The sequence below is a fragment of the Oncorhynchus tshawytscha genome, linkage group LG12, assembly GCF_018296145.1.
Source record: "Oncorhynchus tshawytscha isolate Ot180627B linkage group LG12, Otsh_v2.0, whole genome shotgun sequence".
Taxonomy (NCBI): domain Eukaryota; kingdom Metazoa; phylum Chordata; class Actinopteri; order Salmoniformes; family Salmonidae; genus Oncorhynchus; species Oncorhynchus tshawytscha.
In genome coordinates, this window is record NC_056440.1 from 30,616,922 (window position 1) to 30,643,011 (window position 26,090).

Consider the following 26,090-nt stretch of genomic DNA (forward strand, 5'->3'; position numbering starts at 1 on the left):
TGAAACTTCAACTGCAGTTGTTCAGACATGTGGATATATAGTGGCTCTCTGGAGCCAATACCACAGAACCCAGAAAACATGAAGCGTAAATACTTATCTTTACAGTGGGGAAAGTGGTGGGTTGTAAGACTGTAGAATGGATAATGACTGAGCAGCATTACACAGCGGAAAAAGACAGCTATGATTTGTGTCCTTAGTACAGTAGTTAAATGGAGTTGAGACCAGGCCTGGGTTGAATCGTTCATGACAAATGAAGTTGCTGCTACTGTGTGTAGGAGATACTGTATATACTGCACACCAGGCTCCTGCCCCTGCCAAGGTAGATTTTTCTTCTCTTCCTGTTGTGAGCTCCAATGAGGGGGGCCTTTAAATGTATGATTTAGTGAAGACCTGAGAGACCAGAGAGGATAAATGGGTTGGGCCGAAGGTCTATAAACTTACCTCCTGCACAGATACTGGAGGGCTCAGCCGCCAGGATCTCAATACAGGACTTCTTTAATATCTGAGGGAGGGAGGTGACAGGTGAGAAGGAGGGAGACAGGGGGGGTATGGGACCAAGGTCTAGACATTCTCACAGTATCTCACACTTGTTACAGAAGGTTGTGTGTTTATTTGTTGAGAGTATTGGTTTACAATATAATCCCTATACTCCTTTTCCTGTCAATTACAGTAACAGTGTGTACCAGTGCACCTCGATACTATGATCTGCTTGATGTCTCCTGTTCTCATCTCTGTGCTCCTCGCGGTCCTTGTGCTCTGGGTGTATATCTCTCTCTATACCCCCACTGTCCAGGGAAAGTATGTGTTGTATTCCTGAAGATCAGACTGACTTACAATATGCTACCCTTCTTCCTCGACTCTGAGCCAAGAGCTTTCAGCATGCTGTTAATGGGATCCAGATGACAGTCAACTGGTCTGACCCCTATCTCTGCTAGAGAAACTCAGTGCCCGGAAGACAGTGGCCTCTCCACCACGACTCTCCTTTACTTTCATCCGTTCGCTTTTTCAATCGGCCGAGTGGATACAACAATATAAGTTCATTCCTTTGAGGTGGAAGCTAGAAGATACAATCAATTCATTCACTGATCCTATTTGGTAAGAGCTTGGATCAAAAGCTGGGAAGTCACAGCATGTTTTCCTGGAATGTTGTTCCTGGTGAGTCTTGATGGCCAGAATATCTGTTTAGTGTTTTCATTTGTCCTATTTTCCCTCGTTTCCTATTTGAGTAATGTGTTAATGGATTGAGAGAGATGTACTGCAGTGAGGATATGAGTTCCATGTGGAACCATTTCCTCTGACCTCCTAGAACAGGTATAATTATCAAAAACCAGTGTGCATATTAAAAATGCTGTTATAAACTGGGTGGTTTGAACCCTGAATGCTGATTGGTTGAAAGCTGTGGTATATCAGACCGTATACCACGGGTATGACAAAACATTTATTTTTACTGCTCCAATTACATTGGTAGCCAGTTTAGAATAGCAATAAAGCACCTCAGGGGTTTGTGATATACAGTGGGGCAAAAAAGTATTTAATCAGCCACCAATTGTGCAACTTTCCTTCCACTTAAAAAGATGAGAGAGGCCTGTCATTTTCATCATAGGTACACTTCAACTATGACAGACAAAATGAGAAGAAAAAAAATCCAGAAAATCACACTAGGATTTTTCATGAATTTATTTGCAAATTATGGTGGAAATTAAGTATTTGGTCAATAACAAAAGTTTCTCAATACTTTATTATATACCCTTTGTTGGCAATGACAGAGGTCAAACGTTTTCTGTAAATCTTCACAAGGTTTTCACACACTGTTGCTGGTATTTTGGCCCATTCCTCCATGCAGATCTCCTCTAGAGCAGTGATGTTTTGGGGCTGTTGCTGGGCAACACAGACTTTCAACTCCCTCCAAAGATTTTCTATAGGGTTGAGATCTGGAGACTGGCTAGGCCACTCCAGGACCTTGAAATGCTTCCTACAAAGCCACTCCTTCGTTGCCTGAGCGGTGTGTTTGGGATCATTGTCATGCTGAAAGACCCAGCCACGTTTCATCTTCAATGCCCTTGCTGATGGAAGGAGGTTTTCACTCAAAATCTCACGATACATGGCCCCATTCATTCTTTCCTTTACATGGATCAGTCGTCCTGGTCCCTTTGCAGAAAAACAGCCCCAAAGCATGATGTTTCCACTCCATGCTTCACAGTAGGTATGGTGTTCTTTGGATGCAACTCAGCATTCTTTGTCCTCCAAACACGATGAGTTGAGTTTTTACCAAAAGGTTCTATTTTGGTTTCATCTGACCATATGACATTCTACCAATCTTCTTCTGGATCATTCAAATGCTCTCTAGCAAACTTCAGACGGGCCTGGACATGTACTGGCTTAAGCAGGGGGACACGTCTGGCACTGCAGGATTTGAGTCCCTGGCGGCGTAGTGTGTTACTGATGGTAGGCTGTGTTACTTTGGTCCCAGCTCTCTGCAGGTCATTCACTAGGTCCCCCCGTGTGGTTCTGGGATTTTTTCTCACCGTTCTTGTGATCATTTTGACCCCACAGGGTGAGATCTTACGTGGAGCCCCAGACCGAGGGAGATTATCAGTGGTCTTGTATGTCTTCCATTTCCTAATAATTGCTCCCACAGTTGATTTCTTCAAACCAAGCTGCTTACCTATTGCAGATTCAGTCTTCCCAGCCTGGTGCAGTTCTACAATTTTGTTTCTGGTGTCCTTTGACAGCTCTTTGGTCTTGGCCATAGTGGAGTTCGGAGTGTGACTGTTTGAGGTTGTGGACAGGTGTCTTTTATACTGATAACAAGTTCAAACAGGTGCCATTAATACAGGTAACGAGTGGAGGACAGAGGAGCCTCTTAAAGAAGAAGTTACAGGTCTGTGAGAGCCAGAAATCTTGCTTGTTTGTAGGTGACCAAATACTTATTTTCCACCATAATTTGCAAATAAATTCATAAAAAATCCTACAATGAGATTTTCTGGATTTTTTTCTCTCTTTTTGTCTGTCATAGTTGATGTGTACCTATGATGAAAATTACAGGCCTCTCTCATCTTTTTAAGTGGGAGAACTTGCACAATTGGTGGCTGACTAAATACTTTTTTGCCCCACTGTATGGCAAATATACCACGGCTAAGGGCTGTGTACTAGCAATCTGCGTTGCGTCGTGCGTAAGCACAGCCCTTAGCCGTGGTATTTTGGCCATATACCACACCCCCCCGGGCCTTATTGCTTAATTACTCTAGCTTTCCATGTGTTGGTAGTCAGATCTCTTACCGAATCAATGACCCCCTGCAGTGCTTCAAAGCCATCGTTCACTGGGAATACATGGTCCTTGCTATCAGCAATCTTTGCCAGCTGAGGAAGAAAAAAGTTTCATTCAGTTCATGCTGAACTTTCACAAACCCACCAACCTCCTTTTCATCTTATGTTTGGGACACAGTGTGAGATGTCAAATCAGAGCACACAGAAGCAAGACGTGTCAACACACCTGTGTCTCATTGAAGTCCTTCACCCCCACACAGTATACAGAGGCACCCAGACTCCGCGAGCGGTTGGCCTGTCAGGTATTCACAGAGGAGAGCAAAAACAAGAAAAACTGTCAAGACCTGGAATCTATTAAAGCACTGCATTGCGCAACATGAACCAACACACAACCACAGAAAACCCTCCAGATCGCTCCTCTGGACCTGTGGTGACTCTGAGCCATAGATTTTAGTAATAGTTAAGAGATCACACAGCACTGAGTTCTTGTTGACTGACATTCAATATTGTTTCTAAAAATAATAAAAAATCTGATGGAAACACTTGAGTGGCTAGAGCCAATAGAGCTCACGATTCAAATGTTATATTTCATGAGCATCTGAAAGAAGGCCCTTCAGAGCTGAGCTGACAATTTTATTCAATATGAGTGACAGCATAAATCTTCAAGTTATTGCTCCGAGGCTCCCTGTTCATGGTAAGTGGCATTTCCCCACAACATTTTGAAAGCTACTGCGAAAGATACCATATCTGCTTCACTTCCTCAAGTGTGTCCAAGGGTGCTCAGAACTGATTAAACAGCCCTAGCTTGGCACGCCTGCTGCACCTGCACTCCCAACTAAACCATTGGTTCCTTGTGCAGATGTGCGGCGAATGACTCTGCCTTCTTTATTCATGGGCAGATGGGAGACATAAATCTGACAGAAACGTTGGCCCCCCCTTTTCCTTCACTGAAAATAATGGATCAAAGTGCTACTGAGGTGATGTATATGGTGCTGCTGTTTGATCTGTGCCAACAGGAGTGCCGCTTCTGTTTACAATTTGTGGGCTCGTCTTTCTCCCTCTGGCTATATTTACTGTTTACCTCTCTCTCAGCATAGTAGAAGAGGTCCTCATGCAACTCTCCATCTGTGAGAGCTATGATGACACTGGCAGTACGGTATCCTATCAACAGACAGAAAACCTTTGATTAGGATGTAATTGCTGCCACAGCGCTATCCAAATAATAATGTCAGACTAACAGATAGACAGGAGAAATTAATATATCATGCACAACTTCCAGCAGGAAACAATTGAAAAATTAAATGTAACTACACACCTTCTGAGTTTCCATAATATATCTGCTCACTGGCCTGTAAAAGAATATGAATTGGATTGAAACAGTACAATGGCTAAAGTGATCCTGTGAATACAATAACTCTTCCATACTGATACAGGTGCCATTTTGGCTCCAAACCATGTTCTTTGTTCTTAAGCCAGAATGGAGATAGATTCCAGCTCAGAGCTCAGCTAAAAGCAGACAGCTCACCCTCTGGATGCCCTCGTGCATAAAGGTGTCTCCACCTGGAAGTACCTTCTGGAGCTCCTCAAGACCTTTGCGAATCTGCTCCCTGAGCAAGCAAACAGATAAAAGGGCAGTTCATATTCATCATGTCTCACCCCTCACCCTGCAAAAGTCCTCCACTGGGCACAGATGTCAATTCAACATCTATTCCAAGTTGGTTCAACGTCATTTCATTGAAATGTGGAAACAACGTTGATTCAGCCAGAGTGTGGCCAGTCTTATAGATCTAAGTGCAGCTAAAAAGCTATTACAACTAAATTACCTAGATCTTCAAATGAGAGGTAGCTTTAGGTTTTGATATAAGAGTCATAGTGATAAAATGATAAATGTGTGACGTCCTACTACCAAATCATAATGTCAAACTCAAAAACATTGAGTACAGCATTGAACTGCATGCATGCACACCCATAATCATCAACAAGTGAGTTGTTTTGAGCCCTCAAATCTCACAGATTTTCCTTTTGACTGATTTCTTGTACAACGCATAGTCTTCTCCCTAAACTAAAAGCTGACAGACAGATATGATGTGACAAAGACAATAGGCACAGAAACAAAGACCTATCATGATCTCTCTATTGAAGTGGTATTCCATTTCAGAGAGTAGTGAGGGGCTTTATGTGTGCTTCGGGTTTTAAGAGTGTCCTATTGGCACAGGACATTGTCTAGCAGATGGGGGGGAAATGAGTCCTGTGTGAAATGAGACAGCAGGAAGACCATAAACATTGAAAGTGTTTCAGTGCCTGCGTGGACAATGCACCTAAGGAAAGATTAGACCCATATGCGACATGTAATATATTGTGAGCCACATGCTGAAGCTTACAGTTTGCCAAAGAATTGACAGCATTGTCAGTCAAACTCAATGTGAGGGTATTGTTCTCTGTGATTCTTATGTCTCTAATTCAATTAACCTTAAATCCTGCATGTTTCTCTGGATTCTTGATAATCAACTCAGTTCAGAATCAGAAAATACCTGACATCTTGTGGAGAGGTAATACCCCAAATCCTAAGAAAGAAAGATTGTTCACTCACCTGTCTTCTGTGAGCCGCATCAAAATCCTTCCCTCAGTGGAGAACACAATGAAGGACATGCGCAGCTGTGGACTGGAGAGAAATTGACAACATTCATACAGTATATTAACTTTCTTTACATTTTAGTCATATAGCAGACACTCTTATCCAGAGTGACTACAGTTAGTGCATTCATCTGTAGATAGCTAGGTGGGACAACCACATATAACAAGCATTGAAAGTACATTCTTAGTAGTCAGTGATAGAAGGGGGTGGGGGGGGTAATCTGGTATCTTTGTCTGGTAGACATGCATACCCACACACACTTTTTTTTTCATCTTTATTTAACCAGGTAGGCTAGTTGAGAACAAGTTCTCATTTACAACTGCGACCTGGCCAAGATAAAGCATAGCAGTGTGAACAGACAACACAGAGTTACACATGGAGTAAACAATTAACAAGTCAATAACTCAGTAGAAAAAAGGGAGTCTATATACATTGTGTGCAAAAGGCATGAGGCGGTAGGCGAATAATTACAATTTTGCAGATTAACACTGGAGTGATAAATGATCAGATGGTCATGTACAGGTAGAGATACTGGTGTGCAAAAGAGCAGAAAAGTAAATAAATATAAACAGTATGGGTATGAGGTAGGTAAATTGGGTGGGCTATTTACTGATGGACTATGTACAGCTGCAGTGATCGGTTAGCTGCTCAGATAGCAGATGTTTGAAGTTGGTGAGGGAGATAAAAGTCTCCAACTTCAGTGATTTTTGCAATTCGTTCCAGTCACAGGCAGCAGAGAACTGGAACGAAAGGCGGCCAAATGAGGTGTTGGCTTTAGGGATGATCAGTGAGATACACCTGCTGGAGCGTGTGCTACGGGTGGGTGTTGACATCGTGACCAGTGAACTGAGATAAGGCGGAGCTTTACCTAGCATGGACTTGTAGATGATCTGGAGCCAGTGGGTCTGGTGACGAATATGTAGCGAGGGCCAGCCGACTAGAGCATACAGGTCGCAGTGGTGGGTGGTATAAGGTGCTTTAGTAACAAAACGGATGGCACTGTGATAAACTGCATCCAGTTTGCTGAGTAGAGTATTGGAAGCTATTTTGTAGATGACATCGCCGAAGTCGAGGATCGGTAGGATAGTCAGTTTTACTAGGGTAAGTTTGGCGGCGTGAGTGAAGGAGGCTTTGTTGCGGAATAGAAAGCCGACTCTAGATTTGATTTTAGATTGGAGATGTTTGATACGAGTCTGGAAGGAGAGTTTACAGTCTAGCCAGACACCTAGGTACTTATAGATGTCCACATATTCTAGGTCGGAACCATCCAGGGTGGTGATGCTAGTCGGGCGTGCGGGTGCAGGCAGCGAACGGTTGAAAAGCATGCATTTGGTTTTACTAGCGTTTAAGAGCAGTTGTATGGCGTTGAAGCTCGTTGAAGCTCGTTTGGAGGTTAGATAGCACAGTGTCCAAGGAAGGGCCGGAAGTAAACAGAATGGTGTCGCCTGCGTAGAGGTGGATCAGGGAATCGCCCGCAGCAAGAGCAACATCATTGATATATACAGAGAAAAGAGTCGGCCCGAGAATTGAACACTGTGGCACCCCCATAGAGACTTCCAGAGGACCGGACAACATGCCCTCCGATTTGACACACTGAACTCTGTCTGCAAAGTAGTTTGTGAACCAGGCAAGGCAGTCATTAGAGGGCGGAACTGTTGGCCGAGGTTGGAGTAGCCAGGAGGAAGGCATGGCCAGCCGGTTAACAGTTGAAAGTTTAGTTAATATTACATTTATATAACTTTACATTACAGGGTCTTTGCAAATTATTCTCACCTTATGAACTTATGAGCCAGATGTTCCACAAAGTGATAGATTTCAATCCAGTGGTGCTGCACACTCCCAGATCTGTAAAGAGAGATAACATATTGATGAGTGTTTTGTATAAACAGTCTGGAGGAAGTGGAGAGGTTAAGGACTATCTGACAGATGGGGGACGAGAGTCAGGGGAATCAATGTGTACTGCATCTATCTGTATTGTAGAAAGGTAGCATCTGCTTTAAACATTTTCACTATTATGTGAATCCTATAGCACAGTAAAAGACTGTTTGACACAAAGGGGAAAGGGGACTTCCTGCGCCGACAGAGATGGCCGCCTCGCTTCGCGTTCCTAGGAAACTATGCAGTTTTTTGTTTTTTTTACGTGTTATTTCTTACACTAGTACCCCAGGTCATCTTAGGTTTCTTTACATACAGCCGACAAGAACTACTGAATATAAGATCAGCGTCAACTCACCATCAGTACGACCAAGAATATGTTTTTTGCGATGCGGATCCTGTGTTCTGCCTTACAACCAGTGTAACCGAGTGGATCACATGCAGCAACCAAAAAAAAAACGACTCAGAAAAAGAGGGAAACGAAGCGGTCTTCTGGTCAGACTCCGGAGACGGGCACATCGTGCACCACTCCCTAGCATTCTTCTTGCCAATGTCCAGTCTCTTGACAACAAGGTTGATGAAATCCGAGCAAGGGTAGCATTCCAGAGGGACATCAGAGACTGCAACGTTCTTTGCTTCACGGAAACATGGCTAACTGGAGAGACGCAATCCGAAGCGGTGCAGCCAGCGGGTTTCTCCACGCATCGCGCCGACAGAAACAAACATCTTTCTGGTAAGAAGAGGGGCGGGGGCGTATGTCTTATGGCCAACGTGACATGGTGTGATGAAAGAAACATACAGGAACTCAAATCCTTCTGTTCACCTGATTTAGAATTCCTCACAATCAAATGTAGACCGCATTATCTACCAAGAGAATTCTCTTCGATTATAATCACAGCCGTATATATCCCCCCCCAAGCAGACACATCGATGGCTCTGAACGAACTTTATTTAACTCTCTGCAAACTGGAAACGATTTATCCGGAGGCTGCATTCATTGTAGCTGGGGATTTTAACAAGGCTAATCTGAAAACAAGACTCCCTAAATTTTATCAGCATATCGATTGCGCAACCAGGGGTGGAAAGACCCTGGATCATTGTTACTCTAACTTCCGCGACGCATATAAGGCCCTGCCCCGCCCCCCTTTCGGAAAAGCTGACCACGACTCCATTTTGTTGATCCCTGCCTACAGACAGAAACTAAAACAAGAAGCTCCCACGCTGAGGTCTGTCCAACGCTGGTCCGACCAAGCTGACTCCACACTCCATGACTCCACACTCCAAGACTGCTTCCATCACGTGGACTGGGAGATGTTTCGTATTGCGTCAGACAACAACATTGATGAATACGCTGATTCGGTGTGCGAGTTCATTAGAACGTGCGTTGAAGATGTCGTTCCCATAGCAACGATTAAAACATTCCCTAACCAGAAACCGTGGATTGATGGCAGCATTCGTGTGAAACTGAAGGCACGAACCACTGCTTTTAATCAGGGCAAGGTGTCTGGTAACATGGCTGAATACAAACAGTGCAGCTATTCCCTCCGCAAGGCTATCAAACAAGCTAAGCGCCAGTACAGAGACAAAGTAGAATCTCAATTCAACGGCTCAGACACAAGAGGTATGTGGCAGGGTCTACAGTCAATCACGGACTACAGGAAGAAACCCAGCCCAGTCACGGACCAGGATGTCTTGCTCCCAGGCAGACTAAATAACTTTTTGCCCGCTTTGAGGACAATACAGTGCCACTGACACGGCCTGCAACGGAAACATGCGGTCTCTCCTTCACTGCAGCCGAAGTGAGTAAGACATTTAAACGTGTTAACCCTCGCAAGGCTGCAGGCCCAGACGGCATCCCCAGCCGCGCCCTCAGAGCATGCGCAGACCAGCTGGCCGGTGTGTTTACGGACATATTCAATCAATCCCTATACCAGTCTGCTGTTCCCACATGCTTCAAGAGGGCCACCATTGTTCCTGTTCCCAAGAAAGCTAAGGTAACTGAGCTAAACGACTACCGCCCCGTAGCACTCACATCCGTCATCATGAAGTGCTTTGAGAGACTAGTCAAGGACCATATCACCTCCACCCTACCTGACACCCTTGACCCACTCCAATTTGCTTACCGCCCAAATAGGTCCACAGACGATGCAATCTCAACCACACTGCACACTGCCCTAACCCATCTGGACAAGAGGAATACCTATGTGAGAATGCTGTTCATCGACTACAGCTCGGCATTCAACACCATAGTACCCTCCAAGCTCGTCATCAAGCTCGAGACCCTGGGTCTCGACCCCGCCCTGTGCAACTGGGTACTGGACTTCCTGACGGGCCGCCCCCAGGTGGTGAGGGTAGGCAACAACATCTCCTCCCCGCTGATCCTCAACACTGGGGCCCCACAAGGGTGCGTTCTGAGCCCTCTCCTGTACTCCCTGTTCACCCACGACTGCGTGGCCATGCACGCCTCCAACTCAATCATCAAGTTTGCGGACGACACAACAGTGGTAGGCTTGATTACCAACAACGACGAGACGGCCTACAGGGAGGAGGTGAGGGCCCTCGGAGTGTGGTGTCAGGAAAATAACCTCACACTCAACGTCAACAAAACTAAGGAGATGATTGTGGACTTCAGGAAACAGCAGAGGGAACACCCCCATCCACATCGATGGAACAGTAGTGGAGAGGGTAGCAAGTTTTAAGTTCCTCGGCATACACATCACAGACAAACTGAATTGGTCCACTCACACAGACAGCATCGTGAGGAAGGCGCAGCAGCGCCTCTTCAACCTCAGGAGGCTGAAGAAATTCGGCTTGTCACCAAAAGCACTCACAAACTTCTACAGATGCACAATCGAGAGCATCCTGGCGGGCTGTATCACCGCCTGGTATGGCAACTGCACCGCCCTCAACCGTAAGGCTCTCCAGAGGGTAGTGAGGTCTGCACAACGCATCACTGGGGGCAAACTACCTGCCCTCCAGGACACCTACACCACCCGATGCTACAGGAAGGCCATAAAGATCATCAAGGACATCAACCACCCGAGCCACTGCCTGTTCACCCCGCTGCCATCCAGAAGGCGAGGTCAGTACAGGTGCATCAAAGCTGGGACAGAGAGACTGAAAAACAGCTTCTATCTCAAGGCCATCAGACTGTTAAACAGCCACCACTAACATTGAGTGGCTACTGCCAACACACTGTCAATGACACTGACTCTACTCCAGCCACTTTAATCATGGGAATCGATGGGAAATGATGTAAATATATCACTAGCCACTTTAAACAATGCTACCTTATATAATGTTACTTACCCTACATTGTTCATCTCATATGCATACGTTGATACTGTACTCTATATCATCGACTGCATCCTTATGTAATACATGTATCACTAGCCACTTTAACTATGCCACTTGGTTTACATACTTATCTCATATGTATATACTGTACTCGATATCATCTACTGTATCTTGCCTATGCTGCTCTGTACCATCACTCATTCATATATCCTTATGTACATATTCTTTATCCCCTTACACTGTGTATGACAGTAGTTTTTTTTGGAATTGTTAGTTAGATTACTTGCTCGTTATTACTGCATTGTCGGAACTAGAAGCACAAGCATTTCACTACACTCGCATTAACATCTGCTAACCATGTGTATGTGACAAATAAAATTTGATTTGATTTGATTTGGGATACGTAGTAAGTTGCACTACTGAATGCATTAAACTGAAAGGTGTCTGCCTTAAATTGAAGTCTGCATCGTCGGCGCCGAGGGAGCAGTTGTTGTTGGGGGTTAACTGCCATGCTCAAGGGCAGAATGACAGATTTTGTCCACCTTGCCGGCTCTGGGATTCAAACCAGTAACCTTTTGGTTACTGGCCCAACGGTATTAACCGCTAGGCTAGATGCCGCCAGGTAATAGATGCACACCTTTCTACAATCTTTTTTTCTGCACTCAAGACTTTTTACTTGACTTTGTGTAACTTCTTCTGCACATCACGCTGTATCCTATGCTTAACACCCCGGCCGTCCTACAATCTGAGCTAGATGCCCTCAAATCTCACACAAATGATCAATGAACCCACCAGGTACAACCCCAAATCTGTAAACACGAGCACCCTCATAAATATCATCCTGACCAACCTGCCCTCTAAATACACCTCTGCTGTCTTCAAACAGGATCCCAGCAATCACTGCCTCAATGCCTGCGTCCGTAATGGGTCTGCGGTCAAACGACCAGCCCTCATTACTGTCAAACACTCCCTAAAAACACTTCTGCGAGCAGGGCTTTCTAATCGACCTGGTATCCTGGAAGGATATTGACCTCATTAAGTCAGTAAAGGATGCTTGGTTATTCTTTAAAAGTGCTTTCCTCACCATCTTAAATAAGCATGCCCCATTCAAAAAATGTGGAACCAGGAACAGATTTAGCCCTTGGTTCACTCCAGACCTGAATGCCCTTGACCAGCACAAAAACATCCTGTGGTGTACTGCATTAGCATCGAATAGCCCCCGCGATATGCAACTTCTCAGGGAAGTTAGGAACTAATATACGCAGGCAGTTAGGAAAGCAAAGGACAGCTTTTTCAAATTTGCATCCTGTAGCACAAACTCCAAAAGGTTCTGGGACAATGTAAAGTCCATGGAGAATAACAGCACCTACCCAGCTGCCCACTGCACTGGGGCTAGGAAACACTGTCACCACCGATGAATCCACGATAATTGAGAATTTCAATAAGCATTTCTCTACGGCTGGCCATTCTTTCCACCTGGCTATCCCCACACCCCACACCCCAGTCAACAGCCCTACACCCCCACAGCAACTTGCACAAACTTCCCCAATTTCTCCTTCACCCAAATCCAGATAGCTGACGTTCTGAAAGAGTTGCAAAATCTGGACACCTAGAAATTAGCTGGGCTAGACAATCTGGACCCTCTCTTTCTAAAATTATCCACCTCAATTGTTGCAACCCCTATTAATAGCCTGTTCAACCTCTTCCGTATCGTCTGAGATCCCCAAAGATGGGGATGACTGCGGCAGCTTACCACTCTTCAAAGGGGGGCGACACTCTAAACCCAAACTGTTACAGACCTATATCTATTCTACCCTGCCTTTCTAAAGTCTTCGAAAGCCAAGTTAACAAACAGATCACCGACCATTTTGAATCCCACCGTACCTTCTCCGCTATGCAATCTGGTTTCCGAGCTGGTCATGGGTGCACCTCAGCCACGCTCAAGGTCCTAAACGATATCATAACCGCCATGGATAAAAGACAATACTGTGCAGCCGTATTCAATCGACCTGGCCAAGGCTTTCGACTCTGTCAATCACCACATTCTTATCGGCAGACTCGACAGCCTTGGTTTCTCAAATGATTGCCTCGCCTGGTTCACCAACTACTTCTCAGACAGAGTTCAGTGTGTCAAATCGGAGGGCCTGTTGTCCGGACCGGCTGACTGGCTGTCTCTATCGGGGTGCCACAGGGTTCAATCCTCTGGCCGACTCTTTTCTCTGTATACAGTACATCAATGATGTCGCTCTTGCAGCTGGTGATTCTCTGATCTACCTCTACGCAGATGACACCATTCTGTATACTTCATGCCCGTCTTTGGACACTGTTAACTAACCTCCTCTCCTTCCGTGGCATCCAAATGCTCTTAAATGCAAGTAAAACTAAATGCATGCTCTTCAACCAATCACTGCCCGCACCTGCCCGCCCAGCATCACTGCTCTGGATGGTTCTGACTTAGAATATGTGGACAATTACAAATACCTGGGTGTCTGGTTAGACTGTAAACTCTCCTTCCAGACTCACATTAAGCATCTCCAATCCAAAATGAAATCTAGAATTGGCTTCCCATTTTGCAACAAAGCATCCTTCACTCATGCTGCCAAACATACCCTGGTAAAACTGACTATCCTACCGATCCTTGACTTCAGCGATGTCATTTACAAAATAGCCTCCAACATTCTACTCAGCAAATTGGATGCAGTCTATCACAGTGCCATACGTTTTGTCACCAAAGCCCCATTTACTACCCACCACTGCGACCTGTATGCTCTCGTTGGCTGGCCCTCACTTCATTTTCGTCGCCAAACCCACTGGCTCCACCTCATTTATAAGTCTTTGCTAGGTAAAGACCTGCCTTATCTCAGCTCACTGGTCACCATAGCAGCACGAGCTCCAGCAGGTATATTTAACTGGTCACCCCCAAAGCCAACTCCTCCTTTGACCGCCTTTCCTTCCAGTTCTCTGCTGCCAATAACTGGAACTAATTAAAAAATATATATATTTTAAAAAATTATCACTGAAGCTGGAGACTCCCTCACTAACTTTAAGCATCAGCTGTCAGAGCAGCTCACAGATCTCTGCACCTGTATATAACCTATCTGTAATTAGCCCATCCAACAACCTCATCCCCATATTGTTATTTATTTTTGCTCCTTTGCACCCCAGTATCTCTACTTGCACATTCATATTCTGCACATTTATCACTCCAGTGTTTAATTGCTAAATTGTAATTACTTCGCCACTACGGCCTATTTATTGCCTTACCTCCCTAATCTCATCTTATTTGCACACAACTGTATATAGATTCCGATTGTGTTATTGACTGTACGTTTGTTTATTCCATATGTAACTCTGTGTTGTTTGTGTCGCACTGCTTTGCTTTATCTTGGCCAGGTCGCAGTTGTAAATGAGAACTTGTTCTCAACTGGCCTACCTGGTTAAATAAAGGTGAAATATTTTTTTTTTTATCCCATCCAACCATTACAGTTCGACGATATATTAATCTTGGCTGTAGTATGTAGTAATGTAGTCTTTACCTGCCGGTGTGTACTGTGGCAACACTCCTGTATGCCTCTTCTTTCCCGAAAATGAGGGTATTGCTTCGGAAGCACCCATTCTATTAGAACACGCAAACACCTTGGTTGGAAAGCAACAACGTAGCCTATAACTCTGATTGATTAGATAGTTGCCATCTTTGGACTGCACTAATGATCTCATGCTGATGCAGATCAGTGAAATCCTTCTTCTCAGATTACTGTCAATGTGTTTATAATGCAGCCCCAGTAATGATCTCCGTCTTATTGGAGTCAAGTAAATGATCAGCCATTATGTGTTACTAGAGTCAGGTAAATTATCAGTCATTATGCCTATATGCCTGAGTTATGTATTTGAATTAGGCCAGTCTAACGGGGCTGTAGTACCGTACTCAACATCACTACGTATGCATAGCTGACCGATTCATTACAGATTTTTGTGGTTTAAATCTCCTTGTCCTTATTTGATGATTATGTTTTGTTAACTCACTCCAGTCTCCTTCTTACCTAATTTAACACCTGATTTAGTTAACAAAAGGCACATCTCAATAGGTGGTCCAGGTAAGTCATGACATCACAAGTAGGGGGGGGGTCTGTCCTCTTTTGCTCCACAATGGAGGGGGAGGCCGATGACACCACAACTACCCATCAGACCAACTCATTGAATGCCCTACTCCTTGAAGTTTTCAGTTGTGTCTAAAAAAATGTATTTTTTAAACACTATTTTGCTCAAAACATTTTTTTTTACTCATGAGTGTATGTACTTTACGGTATTTATACTTGGGCTGTCACTTTTCAACAGTTCAAAAATCACTGAACTCTAACCTTGATAATGGTTTCTTACAATTAAATGTTGTTAACAGTAGGTTGACCGGCCATATGACTTGGTCTTTCTTTCTGTGTGTCATTCTTTTAATTCCTGTCTTTACTCCCATCCTCTTATTTCACTGTCCTCTTCTTTCTCCCTCTCGGAGCATTTCTCAAAACACCTCTTTATCCATTGTTACCAGGATACGAGTCCCAGCACAGACAGCGCAGCCAAAAGGCTGAAACATTGGAACATCTGGACCTAGTGGAGAAAGGGTTCTGCAGACACACAGAGGAGTTGATACAGAGAGGAGTGATGATCAGACAGAGAATACAGAAGGACAGTTATGGTAAAAAGGATATCAGTTCAATCAAAGAGAGGTAGAGGAAAGCAACCAGAGAATGACTACATAGACCCATGAATGACCACTTGGAACACTTCCACCTCAGCGAATGGAGATCCTAATAAAAAATAAAATACTACATATAATGCAGAATCAGAGGAGACAGTTCAAAATAATGGCTGGAACGGAGCAAATGGAATGTGTTTGATGTATTTGATAGCATTCCACCTATTCCACTCCAGCCATTACCACGAGCCCACCCTCCCCAATTAAGGGGCCACCAACCTCCTGGTGTCTAACATTCTCCTTTTTTATGCATTTTCTGTTAGCAAAACATTGTGCACACACGCAGCAGTATGTTCATCATACTCCCTACATCAGTCTTTTGAATCTTACAATTCAAGATGTCTGCCTGAATTTCCACTTAGCTAGAATGTTATGCCACCACAGAGATGTCTGCCTGGAGTTGGCATTTTGATGTAGGGCAAACGAGAAAAAAAAACAATCTTCATCCACGAGTAAGAGACTAAACAATGGAGGAGAGGAAAAGGCAGACCCAAATGATAGAGGCTGAAGCCTGCTCACCCACATTAGACAAATAATCATGCAGGCAATAATGAGTGTTGTCATTTGAAAGTATTGGAGTTCAGAGGGTAGCAATATCTATTAAAACCAGAAGAGGCTCTATTTTACCCTATTAGATATGCCCCAAAAGATCCACTGCCCTCACCCACCTGGAAAAGGGGAATGCACATGTGAAGATGCTTGAAATGGACTACAGCTTGGTCTTCAATACCACAGTACTCTCTAAGCTCACCACAAAGCTCTCGGCCCTGGGACTTAACTCCTCCATATAGAACTGGGTCCTAAACTTCCTGACGGCCACCCCCAGGTGGTGAAGGTAGGTAACATCACCTCCTCCACACTGACCCTCAACACGGGGGTACAGTTCCAATTCCATCAAAATCGCTGATGACACGACAGTAGTAGGCATGATTAGCAACAACGACGAGACGGCCTACAGAGATGAGGTAGGCACTCTGATGGTGTGGTGCAAGGTAAACAACTTCTCCCTCAAAGTAAGCAAATCAAAGGAGCCGATTGTGGACTTCAGGAGGAACCAAGCTAGGCACACCCCCATCAACGGGGCTGCCGTGGAGACGGTCAGAAACTTTTAAAGTTTCTCTGTGTCCACATCTCAGAGGAGCTGAAATGGTCAAACCACAAAGACGCCGTGGTGAAGAAAGCAGGAGGTTTATGAAATTCGGCCTGTTCCCGAGGGCTCTCATAGTGTTGGACAGGTGCACCATCGAGATCGCACTGTTGGGCTGCATCAGCCTGGTATGGCTCCTGACCACAAGGTTCTACAGATGTCGCACACCATCTGCCCTCCTGGACACCTACAACATCAGGTGTCACAGGAAGACCAATAAAATCATCAGGGACCTCAGCCACTCGAGCCACAGCCTGTTCTCACCGCTTTCATCACACAGACAATATAGGAGCATCATGGTAGAAATAAACTGCCCAATAGCTTCTACCCCCCCTTACCCCCTAATGGACATTTATCCTTGTAAATCTCACACTATGGACAAATAGCCTTATTTACACAAGTTGCCACTTAACTGCAACAACTGTATAGAATTTAAAACTAGTTATAAATAAATACACACACACACACTGAACAAAAATATAAAATGCAACAATTTCAAGATTTGACTGCGTTACAGTTCATATAAGCAAATCAGTCAATTTAAATGACTTCATTAGGCCCTAACCTACGGATTTCACATGACTGGGCAGGAGCGCAGCCATGGGTAGGCCTGCGAGAGCCCACTGGGGTTTCATCAGCTGTCCGGGTGGCTGGTGAAAGAGCCAGATGTGGAGGTCCTGGGCTGGCGTGGTTACATGTGGTCTGCTGTTGTGAGGCCGGTTGGACGCACTGCCAAATTCTCTCAAATGTCTTTGGAGGTGGCTTATGGTAGAGAAAGGAACATTCAATTATCTGGCAACAGCTCTGGTGGACATTCCTGCAGTCAGCATGCCAATTGCACGCTCCCTCAAAACTGTGGCATTGTGCTGTGTGACAAAACTGCACATTTGAGTGGCCTTTCATTGTCCCCGGCACAAGGTGCACCTGTGTAATGATCATGCTGTTTAATCGGCCCTTGATATGCCACACCTGTCAGGTGGATGGATTATCTTGGAAAAGGACAAATGCTCACTAACAGGGATGCAAACACATTTTTGCACAACATTGGAGAAAAATAAGCTTTTGTGCGTCTGGAAAACATCTGGAATCTTTTACTTCAGCTTATGAAACATGGCACCAACACTTCACTTTTTACCTTTATTTAACTAGGCAAGTCAGTTAAGAACAAATTCCTATTTACAACGACTGCCTATCCCGACCAAACCCGGACAACGCTGGGCCAATTGTGCGCCGCCCTATGGGACTCCCAATCACAACTGGATGTGATATAGCCTGGATAGAGATACATACACACATGCCTTTTTCTATTATTTTACTTGGTATTAATGTTTCACTCACTTCTCTGACCTGCATTGTTGGAGCATAAGAATTTCGCTGTACCCTGCAATTACATCTGCGACCCTGTGCATGTGACTCAAACTGATTTGATTTGCCTTTGCTCACAATAATTAGGCCCTTTTGATGGAGGATAAGGAAGGAATTTGGGTGAACTAACACTACGGAGAACTAGTGCAGAAGTGACAGAGAAAGGCTACCTACAGTAGAAATACATCTGAGAATATCATAGGGTGGCATAAATGAGATATTATTGGTTGTGGTTGAAATGCTAAAAACTGGGGCAGCTCCATGAAACAGACGGTACCAGTCTGAAACAGTCCAATGCCAACAACATGGCTGAGTGAAAAGGAAAACATGCAAGAATCAGCAAGCTAGTTAGTTGCACGCAGGATTGATTTGTCCACATGTTAGTCACACAGAGATAAACACGGGTTTGGAAATCTACAGTTCATTTGTAAAATATTCAGGCCCCTTGACTTGTTCCACATTTTGTGCCAGCCTAATTCTGAAATGGATTAAATAGTTTTCCCCCATCAATCTACACACAATACCTCATGATGACAAAACAAATACAGTTTACAATTTTTGGCAAATTTATTTTAAAAAAATGAAAATTTCCATAAGTATTCAGACCCTTTATTCAGTACTTTGTTGAAGCACCGTTGACACCAATTACAGCCTACAAGCTTGGCACACCTGCTTTTGGGGAGTTTCTCCCATTCTTCTCAGCAGATCCTCTCAAGCTCTGTCAGCTTGGATGGGGATCATCACTGCACAGCTATTTCCAGGTCTCTCCAGAGATGTTCGATCGGGTTCAAGTCCGGGCTCTGGCTGGGCCACTCAAAGACAATCAATCAGTGACTTATCCTGAAGCCACTCCTGCGTTGTCTTGGCTGTGTGCTTAGGGTTGTTGTCCTATTGGAAGGTGAACCTTCAACTCAGTCTGAAGTCCTGAGCGATCTGGAGTAGGTTTTCATGAAGGATCTCTCTGTACTTTGCGCCATTCATCTTTCCCAACTAGTCTCCGAGTCCCTGCCGCTGAAAAACATCCCCACAGCATGATGCTGCCACCACCATCTCTCACCATAGGGATGGTGCCAGGTTTCCACCAGACGTGACGCTTGGCATTCAGGCCAAAGAGTTCAATCAGAACAGTGAATCTTGTTTCTCATGGTCTGAGTCCTTTAGGTGCCTTTTGGCAAACTCAAAGCAGGCTGTCATGCGCCTTTTACTGAGGAGTGGCTTCCGTCTGGCAACTCTACCATAAACGCCTGATTGGTGGAGTGCTGCAGAGATGGGAGAACCTTCCAGAAGGACAACCATCTCCACAGAGGAATTGTGGCGCTCTGTCAGAGTGACCATCGGGTTATTGGTCACCACCCAAATCAAGGCCCTTCTACCCTGATTGCTCAGTTTGGCTAGGCGGCCAGCTCTAGCACGAGTCTTGGTGGTTCCAAACTACTTCCATTTAACAACGATGGAGGCCACTGTGTTCTTGGGGAGCTGCAATGCTGCAGACATTTTTTGGTACCCTTCCCCAGATCTGTGCATCGACACAATCCTGTCTCGGAGCTCTACTGACAATTCCTTCAACCTCATGGCTTGGTTTTTGCTCTGATTATGCACTTTCAACTGTGGGACCTTATATAGACAGGTGTGTGCCTTTCCAAATCATGTGCAGTCAATTGAATTTACCACAGATGGACGCCAATCAAGTTGTAGTAACATCTCAAGGATGATCAATGGAAACAGGATGCACCTGAGCTCAATTTCGAGTTCCATAGCAAAGGGTCTGAATACTTACGGAAATAAGGTATTTCTGTTTTTTCACTTTGTTGTTATGGGATATTGTGAGTAGATGGATTAAATAACACATTTCCTCATCAATTTTAGAATAAGGCTGTAACGTAACAAAATGTGGTCTGAATACTTTTAGAATTCACTGTATGTAACTCAAGAAAGCAGCGGACATGTAAACACTGCTTTTGTGAAGAGTTTTAAAGAGGCTCATGTCACCGCCTTCTAAAGTGTGTTGCATTATGGGGATATCATCTTCAGAATTGTCCCAATGCTTGATCAATGCCCCTCAGGGGAAGTAAATACCACATATGTTTTGTAAGATGCAGGTTTTGTTGGAAATAAAAATATATATTTTCCACATTAGGTTATATATTTTTTTGCAGTCAGAATGCCTTCAACATGGTATAAAGTACACAAATATAGCAATGAGGTTATATCAGATTACAATTATCAAATAAACAGACATTGAGAAAACACTTCACAATTTTTTGCCAGCATAAAGCAAAATAAAACATTTTGGGCATTTATTTTTTATTTATTTCACCTTTATTTAACCAGGTAGGCTAGTTGAGAACAAGTTCTCCTTTGCAACTGCGACCTGTCCAAGATAAAGCGTAGCAATTCGACACATACAACAACAACAGAGTTACACATGGAATAAACAAAACACAGTCAATAATACAGTAGAACAAAAGAAAACAAAAAGTCTACATACAGTGATGGCAAATGAGGTAAGTTAGGGAAATAAATAGGCCATGGTGGCGAAGTAATTACAATATAGCAATTAAACACTGGAATGGTAGATTGGCAGAAGATGAATGTGCAGGTCAAGATACTGGGGTGCAAAGGAGCAAAATAAATAAATAAATACCAGTATGGGGATGAGGTAGGTAGATAGATGGGCTGTTTACAGATAGCCTAAGTACAGGTGCAGTGATCTGTAAACTGCTCTGACAGCTGGTGCTTAAAGCTAGTGAGGGAGATGTGAGTCTCCAGCTTCAGAGATTTTTGCAATTCGTTCCAGTCATGGGCAGCAGAGAACTGGAAGGAAAGATGACCAAAGGAGGAATTGGCTTTGGGGGTGACCAGTGAGATATACCTGCTGGAGCGCGTGCTACGAGTGGGTGCTACGAGTGGGTGCTGCTATGGTGACCAGTGAGCTGAGATAAGGCGGGGCTTTACCTAGCAGAGACTTGTAGATAACCTGTAGCCAGTGGGTTTGGCGACGAGTATGAAGCGAGGGCCAGCCAACGAGAGCGTACAAGTCACAATGGTGGGTAGTGTATGGGGCTTTGGTGACAAAACGGATGGCACTGTGATAGACTGCATCCAGTTTGTTGAGTAGAGTGTTGGAGGCTATTTTATAGATGACATCACCGAAGTCGAGGATCGGTAGGATGGTCAGTTTTACGAGGGTATGTTTGGCAGCATGAGTGAAGGATGCTTTGTTGCGATGTAGGAAGCCGATTCTAGATTTAATTTTGGATTGGAGATGCTTAATGTGAGTCTGGAAGGAGAGTTTACAGTCTAACCAGACACCCAGTTATTTGAAATTGTCCACATATTCTAAGTCAAAATAGAAATGGTTTCACCAGAGGTCTTGATAATAACAATAACATTGCTGAACATGTCAACCTATCAAGGCCTGACTACCAAACGGGCATGCAGGGCACATGCCCTGGGATCCCAAACCCCCACACAATATGTTGGGGGGGGGCCCCCCATATATCAAAATGTGTAGAATTTGAGCAAATGTTCTTTAAAACTGCAACATTTTCTCTCAGCCACATGGTAAAATGTGTTGAATAGCAATAAATTAGCTTTAAAACTGCAAAGATGTTTCTCAGCCTCATGGCAAAATGTCAACAAAAGCATGAGATGAGCTATAAAACAGCAACAACAACAAAATCTCTGCCCCATGACAAAAAGTGTAGAATTGCAGCAAATTAGCTTAAAACTGCAACATTTTAACCTTAGCCTCATGACAAATGCTGTAAGTTAGCCGCCCCCCCTCGGTGTCCCGGGGCCCCAATGCGATAGTCCGATCCTGCCAAGTATGACAACATTTGGGTCACTTCTGTCAAGCCTTCCAAAGTGTGCTACATTATGGGGATAAAATTGTCCGTTTTGCGCCTACATGACTACTGCATAAACTTTACAAAAACCACGTGATCAAATGTCATTTTGACTGCAGTCGACTGCAAGTTTCTGCAGTTGCTCTTTACCAACTTCATCCCGCAGCCATAGATTGCATTGTGGGAGGCTCTATTGTCAACCTATAATTAGGGTGTTTTTGTTTGACACACAGAAACGTGACCAAACAGGAACGGACTTTGCCAAGATTCATGTACACCAGTGGTCACCAACCTTTGAGTCAAGATCACTTTCTCAGTCAAAATGCAAGTCAATATGTACCACTCAGATTATGATTTTTATTTTAAACATGACTTAAAAAATGTAACATTAACCTAATAAAAACAGTTCTATAAAGATCTTGATTTGTGCAGCAGGACTAATACATTATCACAGCATGTTGGCTATATACCTGGCCTGCCAATATTGTTCTTCTCAGACCATATTATATTTCAAATTCGAGCTTTGATAAATTAGATCAGGTGTAGCACTTGCAAGGCACAGCTGAGCATAAATGTAAATAATTAGTTGTTTTATTTTACTGGATTAATGGTACCTGCATCTGTCATAGTGCTTTCAAGGCAACTGGGAACCAGGACAAATCATGACGTCAGTGATCTTCAGGTAGTGAAGTCGGAGTTCTAGAAAGATGCCCGAGTTTCCGACTTGGAATTCCGAGTTGGATGACCGTTCAAAATGATTTTCCCCAGTCATATGTCGGAAGTATGAGGTTTCCAATTGAACACAGCATTAGTCTCAGCCTCTCACGGTCACATTGTTCTAAAGAGACTTACACGCTTATCAAAACGTCATGCCAGGATAAGCCTACATGAAACACAGGCCTTATTTTAAGTGTTTCTAAAATCCCCTGTGGAAAAAATTATTGGAAACATTTCCCTGTTTGACCGCTAGGTTTTATGGGTATTATGACTCATACTGTGGTAGTCTATGCCTACCTGGTGTGCAGGGCTTATGAATTAAGTACACCTTCCACCAACAGCGCCACACGAAAAAGAGCAAGCCTGTATCATTGGCTTTTCTACAGAAATGTTTGGTGGTCAACTAGGAAAGTTTTAATTTATTTTTATTTCACCTTTATTTAACCAGGTAGGCCAGTTGAGAACAAGTTCTCATTGACAACTGCGACCTGGCCAAGATAAAGCAAAGCAGTGCGACAAAAACAACACAGAGTTACACATGGGTGTATTGTCTTGAAGATCGACCGGTTGGTGACCACTGTTGTTATACAGTGAATATGTACAAATGAATGTGATATTTGAGTCGCTCTCTCACCAACTGATAGTACATTGTACACACAGTTATGAACTCTGCCCCCAATAGTGTATGACAAGCAGTGGAGAGATAAGGTGGAAAGAGAATGATGAATGACAAACTCACTTGTCCAGGACAAAGTAGAGGTCAAAGCTCCCGAAGCAGGATGGTCCAGTCTCCCCCCTGTCCTGGTTGTGCCCAGCATTACCAGCTGTCAGCACCACCAGCACACTCACAACACCAAGCAGCACTGGTAACCAGGAGCCTCTGCACCCATATAAAGACATTATTCCAGTTTGGAGGAGCCTATTTCACATAAAAGGAAGAATAAAACCACTTTGGAAAACAGGTGGAGAAAAACCTTTCCTTTGTACAAAAAAAAAACTATTCCTTATTTCTGTATATTGATCCAGTATTCTTCAGCATTGAAAATAAGTTATCTGAAAGGGTGCAGTGGAAGGCAGAGAATGCACTGATGCTATGAATCTAGTCCGTCTCAACTGAGTCAGGAAGCTCTAATAACTGGGTAAGAGACAAGCAAGCACAGGCTACATGCACTGAGCCACATAACAGCAAACTCCTGGTCTTCCTTTGTCCTACTTCCCAACAGTAAGAAAATAGCTACAAAGTAAGTGCATTCCAGGCAGCTCCACAGAAAACGATGTAATTGTGTCTAACTTACAGTCAGTCAGTCAGTCAGTCCCTTTCCAAAACTCTGACTCTCTTTTTCATTTTTTTGAAGAGGGTATTAAAACAAGTGAGAAAGACAAACTCCACCTCTACTGCCATCTACTGGTTAAAATCGGTGGTGACAATGTTCTTATTCAGGAGCTTATCTGGGGCCTCCTTTATCAACCATGCCTACATACAATTTGTGTTTTTTTTTTCATTTCACCTTTATTTAACCAGGTAGGCAAGATGAGGACAAGTTCTCATTTACAATTGCGACCTGGCCAAGATAAAACAAAGCTGTTCGACACATACAACGACACAGAGTTACACATGGAGTAAAACAAACATACAGTCAATAATACAATATAAACAAGTCTATATACGATGTGAGCAAATGAGGTGAGATAAGGGAGGTAAAGGCCATGGTGGCAAAGTAAATAAAATATAGCAAGTAAAACACTGGAATGGTAGATTTGCAGTGGAAGAATGTGCAAAGTAGAAATAAAAATAATGGGGTGCAAAGGAGCAAAATAAATAAAAATAAATACAGTAGGAAAAGAGGTAGTTGTTTGGGATAAATTATAGGTGGGCTATGTACAGGTGCAGTAATCTGTGAGCTGCTCTGACAGTTGGTGCTTAAAGCTAGTGAGGGAGATAAGTGTTTCCAGTTTCAGAGATTTTTGTAGTTCGTTCCAGTCATTGGCAGCAGAGAACTGGAAGGAGAGGCGGCCAAAGAAAGAATTGGTTTTGGGGGTGACCAGAGAGATATACCTGCTGGAGCGCGTGCTACAGATGGGTGATGCTATGGTGACCAGCGAGCTGAGATAAGGGGGGACTTTACCTAGCAGGGTCTTGTAGATGACATGGAGCCAGTGGGTTTGGCGACGAGTATGAAGCGAGGGCCAGCCAACGAGAGCGTACAGGTCGCAATGGTGGGTAGTATATGGGGCTTTGGTGACAAAACGGATTGCACTGTGATAGACTGCATCCAATTTGTTGAGTAGGGTATTGGAGGCTATTTTGTAAATGACATCCCCGAAGTTGAGGATTGGTAGGATGGTCAGTTTTACAAGGGTATGTTTGGCAGCATGAGTGAAGGATGCTTTGTTGTGAAATAGGAAGCCAATTCTAGATTTAACTTTGGATTGGAGATGTTTGATGTGGGTCTGGAAGGAGAGTTTACAGTCTAACCAGACACCTAGGTATTTGTAGTTGTCCACGTATTCTAAGTCAGAGCCGTCCAGAGTAGTGATGTTGGACAGGCGGGCAGGTGCAGGCAGCGATTGGTTGAAGAGCATGCATTTAATTTTACTTGTATTTAAGAGCAATTGGAGGCCATGGAAGGAGAGTTGTATGGCATTGAAGCTTGCATGGAAGGTTGTTAACACAGTGTCCAAAGAGGGCCAGAAGTATACAGAATGGTGTTGTCTGCGTAGAGGTGGATCAGAGACTCACCAGCAGCAAGAGCGATCATTGATGTATACAGAGAAGAGAGTCGGTCCAAGAATTGAACCCTGTGGCACCCCCATAGAGACTGCCAGAGGTCCAGACAACAGACCCTCCGATTTGACACACTGAACTCTATCAGAGAAGTAGTTGGTGAACCAGGCGAGGCAATCATTTGAGAAACCAAGGCTGTCGAGTCTGCCGATGAGGATGTGGTGATTGACAGAGTAGAAAGCCTTGGCCAGATCAATGAGTACAGCTGCACAGTAATGTTTCTTATCGATGGCGGTTAAAGATATCATTTAGGACCTTGAGCGTGGCTGAGGTGCACCCATGACCAGCTCTGAAACCAGATTGCATAGCAGAGAAGGTATGGTGAGATTCGAAATGGTCGGTAATCTGTTTGTTGACTTGGCTTTCGAAGACCTTAGAAAGACAGGGTAGGATAGATATAGGTC

At 44.1% G+C, this 26,090-nt stretch overlaps 1 protein-coding gene across 1 annotated transcript in view; it reads right to left on the reverse strand.

Annotated features, from left to right (window-relative positions):
- LOC112264083 (anthrax toxin receptor 1) overlaps positions 1-24,186 on the reverse strand; it is a 49,269-nt gene extending 25,083 nt beyond the window's left edge. Inside the window, exons 1-9 of the mRNA XM_042331580.1 lie at positions 23,641-24,186; positions 7,676-7,747; positions 5,858-5,929; positions 4,793-4,874; positions 4,583-4,616; positions 4,349-4,428; positions 3,494-3,562; positions 3,280-3,360; positions 442-502 (exon numbers count right to left, since the gene is read on the reverse strand). Of these exons, the coding sequence (XP_042187514.1) occupies positions 442-502; positions 3,280-3,360; positions 3,494-3,562; positions 4,349-4,428; positions 4,583-4,616; positions 4,793-4,874; positions 5,858-5,929; positions 7,676-7,747; positions 23,641-23,801 (712 nt within the window). The 5' untranslated portion in view covers positions 23,802-24,186. The remainder of the gene's footprint in view (positions 1-441; positions 503-3,279; positions 3,361-3,493; positions 3,563-4,348; positions 4,429-4,582; positions 4,617-4,792; positions 4,875-5,857; positions 5,930-7,675; positions 7,748-23,640) is intronic.
- Between the last annotated feature and the right edge of the window lie 1,904 nt (positions 24,187-26,090).